Here is a 5,937-nt window from a genome sequence, read left to right as displayed (position 1 = left end):
GCCGACATCCCTGGAGACTCACCATAGTTCTTGCCCAAGGGGTGATCAGGACTAGCCATCACCAACCTGCTTCCTCCCTAGAGCATTCCTCGGTATTGTGACAAATGTCCTCCTTTCTGGATGAATATCCATCTCTCTGGACACCAGGAAACAGCCGGAGCCAAATGTTAAAAGGTAAGATGCATTTATATGGAGGGGCCTGGTGGGGCTGCTAGTGTCCCAGAGGATGGTTCTCCTCTTTTCTGAGGTTGGTATGAACCCGAAGTAGCAGTCTCTCTCAATGAGTGAGGCCTGGAGCCAATTTTCACCATCCCAGGAGAAAATAGAAGGTAAGTGCAGGGCAAAGATGGGAAGCAGAAGTGAAGAAAGATGCATCTGAGCTTCCCTGTTCATGCTTGATTTCCCTTATACTTCAGTTTGATATTTGGCTTTTGCCTTCTGCTTTCCACTTTGGCTTTGCACCTGTACTCCAGCCTTCTTTCTCCTCTGAACATATTCCTGGCAACTCTTATATATTCCCATAACTTACCCTTCTGCCCAACCAAAGCCTGCCTTCCAGATGCTTAGCCACATATTCCTGTTACTGGACTAGTGTGTTCTGGACTCATCTTTTACGAAGCAGGGAATGAGAATTGGAATGATTGTTAGGGCTTATTGGAGTTGGAGCCCTGAGGTAGGTTAGAGAATGGAATGATTTTTGTATACTCACCCATTGACATTATATATTCTCGTACAATTGGGATCCAGAAGAGCCCTTCCAAGGTCGCTACAAAAGGAGTGATGTCCGGGAAAATCCGAGCAAAGCCAGTGGCCTCAGTAGCAATGTTGACGAAGATACCATAACAGAGAATGCCATGGGGGTGGCTGGCAATAATATAGTTGTGTTTGGGAGACAGGTCATGGGTCTTCACCAGCTATTAGAGGGAGATGGAGTCAGAACAGTGGATAGGAAGAAGAGAGTTCATGTGGACTGAAATCCTAGCAGATAGACTGTGTTTCCCTTAGGGAGCCTGAAATTCCTGTTCAGTAGGATGTCATCATTGTCATAGGATTACCAGGGGTTATGATGCTCAGGGAGGGTGACCTGGGTATGTCACTATGAAGAAAGGCTGCTATCCATCCATCTCCTCACCTGCCCATCCACCTTGGGCCCCTACTTTGCATTATGCCTCTGGGGCTTGACCTTCACTACTGGTCACCAAAACCATTGAAAACATGGAACTGAGTGGGGAGGGAGAATCTGGGCAACAGGGACTGAATACATGCAGAGCAAGGGGTAGTCACCTTTACTGGGAAATAATTTTTGAAATACTTCCAGATGGTCCACTTTCGCACCCAATCTGAACGCCTACCACCTGGGTACAGAAGAAAAAGGAAGAGCAGGTGAGACATTTTGCCCATTCTTCTTCCTACAGTCCTCAGATCACAGGAGGGGCCTCTTCCTCGCACTTCTGTATTTCCAGGGCACAGAGCTCTAGGTACTGTCCCTGATTCCAACCCCCAAGAAGTCATAGGAAGCCCCTTCTCCTTTGGAGCCAGCCAGAAAGGTTACAGGGCAACAGTGTGAGGCTGGGCACCTGCCCGGAAGCTCAGCCTTTTCATTCTTCTTGGGCCGCCTGGCAGAGACCGCTGTTCTCTACTGAGCTTTGCGCCCCTCTTTCCGTCTCCTTCCCTTACCCCGCTTTGCATCTCCTTTCTCCTCCTCTCCACCACCCCACCTTTCCTCTCCTCCTCTCCCCTCCCCTTCCCTCCCTTCTCCTCACCCCTTCTCCTTTTGTTTCTCCCACTCTCTCCCTCCACCTCCCTCAACCCGTGGTTCAATCCTTGGTGCAGACATGGACCACCACTCTTCCCGCGTCTCTTACCTTGACTGTGAGTGTCCCAATCATAGGCGAGCCAGGCAAAGATAAGCACAGACAAGGCCCAAAACTTAGTGAACACCAGACAGTAAGGTAAAAGGAGGAGAGAAGTACATCCTGAGGAGATAAAAAGGGTTCATGCCCTTCAGTTTTCTTCAAGTTTAACACACCCCCCATAACCCTAATCTTTGCTCTATACTGAAGGAGCAGGTCTCTCCCTTTTCCCCCACCCCACCTCCACCCCTGCCCAGCTCTGTTATGGTCCGGGCTGACTGCTGATTCTCTGAATTTGGCCCTCTTGTTGGCTGAGATCTTAACTGAAGAAATAGCAGAACCACGATGTTCTCAGAGAGGGCCTGCAGCTGAGGTCAAGACACAGTACTACTTGGCAAGGGGAAAGAACAGCTCTTTGGGTCAGCGGCTGGCATCCCCGTTCTGGAACCTCGGAAGTCCTTCCTAAAAGCTTGACCTTCTTTCCTTTGCGGAATTGCTAAGGCAGCACATTCCAGCAGAGAGGGGCTGCCTGCAGTGTACAGGCTGTCTGATTTTGAGAGGAAAATACACATTAGAAATTGCTTTATTGCATTCAATTTTGTCCCATTCAAAATGTCTCCAAGGTTCATAAGGGGAAAAATGATCTGTTAGCAAAGGGCCATAGCAGGCTGTGAAAGGCAAATGTGACACATCTGACAACAGGAGGAATTGAATTCCATTTTTAAATCTGCGTTCATGAGAAAGGGGCTAAGTATACATATTTTGAATAAAAAAAGACCCAGCTAAGGGAAAGATTTCTTTGACCAGGTAGCCACATCACGATAGATAAAATTTCAGAGAAGGGGAAGAAACTCAAGAGTTACCTACCAGCAGGTTTGTTTCTTGCATTTTGGACATAGATGAAAATAACAGGAAAAAGACAGGATGGACATTTCTTTAAAAACTCATGTCGTGGAGTAGAAGAAACCTTAGTGCTGGCTGAGATGGTTATTGTAAGCATGCTAATTAAATAGGAGATAGTGGTGGGAGGAATTTTATGGGAAGGCTCATGGATGAAAGTCCTGCTACCTCTGACCCTCATGAAAGATGAGAGCCATTTTGCCGGGTAAGCTTCAGAAGAAAACTCAGATAAAGTTAAATAAAAATAATTATTAATTAAAGGTACTCTAAGCGTATCATTTCTTTTATATATTGCTTCAAATAAATTTAGTTTGTACCCCCAATATTTAGAACAGCACCTTACACACATTAGGTGTTTAACAAACATCTGTAGATGAGCTGAAAGATAAACAAATGTTTTCTCTTTTTAGGAATAGGTAAACTTAAATGGTTAGTGTTTAGTCAGCATTTATATTGTTTAAATGAGATGTTATTTAAAAGGCATAGAACATTGATTGTGTGCCTTATGTCTCATCTCTTTCAGTTATCCTAGAGGTAGACTAGCAAGAGCTTCACTTGGATAAACACCATCCCCTTTGTGGAATCTATTTGAATTGCAGGTCTGGCACCTCAGGAGACCATGTGTCTTTGAGGGCAAACCTACCAGACTGAGCTTGTTTGAGTGTTATCGGTATCACGGCAAGAATGATGACGAACAACCATTTGTGTATATGTATGTGTGACTCTTCCTTAGATATTGTGCCCTTGACACCAGGAGATGCTTTCAACATCTTGTCTATGTTCAAGTGAGGAATCTTGGAGTGGATTGGCAAGGAGGAAGTTCACATTAGGTAAGCTCCGAATTTAGTTTGTACTGAAGATGGCCAAGCCATTCTACTAGATGTGTAGTGTGGTATCTCATCATAATTTTAATTTGCATTTCCCTAATACAACAGCTTTTCGCGTGCTTATCTGTCTTCTGTATATCCTCTGTGGTGAAGCGTCTGTTCAGATATTTGGCCCATTTTTCAATTGTTTGTTTTCTCATCGTTGAGTTTTGAGAGTTCTTTATCTATTCTGGTTATAAGTCTTTTATCAGAGATGAAGTTTGCGAACATTTTCTCCTGTCTGTATTCATCTTTTCATTCTTTCAACAGGGTCTTTCATAGAGCAAAAGCCTTCATTTTTTTTTACAGATTGTGCTTTGGATGTCAAATCTAAGAACTCTTTACCTAACCTCAGATCATGAAGGGTTTCTCCTATGTTTTTTATTAAAGTTTTACAGTTTTATGTTTTACATTTAGATTTGTGATCCATTTTGAGTTAATTTTTTAATAAAATGTGAGGTTTTGGTCAAGATTTATTTACTAAATATGGATTTTGAATTGCTCCAACATCATTTGTTGAAAAGACTATCTTTCTTCCATTGAATTGCTTTGCGTCTTTGTCAAAAATCAATTGGCCATATTTGTGTGGATCTATTTCTGGACTCTCTATTCTGTTCCATTGATCGCTATGTCTATCCATTCACCAAGACATCACTGTCTTCATTACTGTAGTTTTCTATTAAGTCTTAAAATCAGATGTGATTCCTCCAGTTTTATTCTTTTTCAAAATTGTTTTAGCCGTTTCGCTTCCTTTGATTTTCTATATACATTTTAGAATTAGCTTGCCTATGTCTATAAAAATTCCTGGTAGGAGTTTTGAAATAAAGCTTTTTATTATGAAAAGAAACTTTAGAGCAACAGAAAAATTGCAAGACTTTTAAATAAAATCCCATATAACTTTCACTTAGATCTACCAATTGTTAACATTTTATGTTTGATTTATCTCTAACTATAAAAATGTATGTTTGTATTTGGGAATACATTGCAGAGATCCCAACCCTTGGCTCCGAAATACCTAAGTGTGTGTTTTCAAAAGAAATAGCACTTTGGGGAATTCACTATGTATGTAAAATTCTTATCTAATATACTCTGCTGGGATTTTTATCTGAATTGCATTACATTTATAGATCGATTTGGGGAGAATTGATGTTTTTATTATATTGAGTCTTCATGAATACAGTATGTCTTTAATTTTAGGTCTTTAGTTTTATTCATTAGCACTTTATAGTTTTCAGCCTACAGATACTGTAAAGGTTTTGTTAAATCTATTCATATTCATTTCATTTTTTTTTGGAAATGTCAAAATGGTATTGTTTTTTAAATTTCTATTTTCAGTTGTTCTCTGTTAGTTTAGAGAAATGTGGTTGATTTTTGTATGTGATCTTGTATCTCGTGACTTTGTTGACTTCATTTGTTAGTTCTTGGAGTTTTTTTTTTTTTTTTTAATACATTCCTTGGGATTTTGTACACAGACAATCGTGTCATCATCTGTGAATTAGGACAGTTTTATATTTCATTTTTCAATCTATATGCTTTTCATTTTTTCTTCTTGCCTTTTTGTCCTCGCTAGAACTTTTAGTATGATGTTGAACACAAATGGTGGGAGTGGACATCCTTGTTTTTGCTCCCAATCTTAAGGATAAAGCTTCCACCATTAGTATGGTGTTAGCTGTGGGTTTTTTTTGGGAGGGGGTGGTAGATGCTCTTTATCAAGTTCAGGAAGTTTCTTTCTGGTCTTAGTTTACTGAGAGGTTTTATCATGATTGAAGTTGATGTTTGTCAAGTGTTTTTCTACATCAATTGATATGATCATGTGTTTTTTCTTTCTTGGATGGTTAACGTAGTAGTTTACATTTTTGATTTTTAAATATTTACACTTACATTCCTGAAACAAAACCCACTTGGTCATGGTATATTACGCTTTGTAACACATTGCTGGATTTGATTTGCTAGTGTTTTGTTGAGGATTTTTGCATTTAAATTGTGTTTTTCTACATCAATTGATATGATCATGTGTTTTTTCTTTCTTGGATGGTTAACGTAGTAGTTTACATTTTTGATTTTTAAATATTTACACTTACATTCCTGAAACAAAACCCACTTGGTCATGGTATATTACGCTTTGTAACACATTGCTGGATTTGATTTGCTAGTGTTTTGTTGAGGATTTTTGCATTTAAATTTATGAGGAATATTGGCCTATAGTTTTTTCTTTTTCTTTTTTTTTTTTTTTTTTTTTTTTTTGGTTTTTGGTTTTGGTTACCGCAACCTGCCAGTTAATTTTGCCTATGAAAAATATTTATAATTAAAATCAGTGG

General features: G+C 39.8%; 1 protein-coding gene across 1 annotated transcript in view; it reads right to left on the bottom strand.

Annotated features, from left to right (window-relative positions):
- Window positions 1-5,937, bottom strand: part of DGAT2L6 (diacylglycerol O-acyltransferase 2 like 6) — a 15,921-nt gene that overhangs the window by 3,509 nt on the left and 6,475 nt on the right. The window contains exons 2-4 of the mRNA XM_006908519.2: window positions 1,866-1,976; window positions 1,285-1,355; window positions 710-914 (exon numbers count right to left, since the gene is read on the bottom strand). Coding sequence (XP_006908581.2) covers window positions 710-914; window positions 1,285-1,355; window positions 1,866-1,976 — 387 coding nt within the window. The remainder of the gene's footprint in view (window positions 1-709; window positions 915-1,284; window positions 1,356-1,865; window positions 1,977-5,937) is intronic.

The sequence above is a fragment of the Pteropus alecto genome, unplaced genomic scaffold (genome assembly GCF_000325575.1).
Source record: "Pteropus alecto unplaced genomic scaffold, ASM32557v1 scaffold312, whole genome shotgun sequence".
Classification (NCBI taxonomy): domain Eukaryota; kingdom Metazoa; phylum Chordata; class Mammalia; order Chiroptera; family Pteropodidae; genus Pteropus; species Pteropus alecto.
Note: the sequence above shows the minus strand (reverse complement) of the source record. Positions and strands in the feature narration are given on the sequence as shown.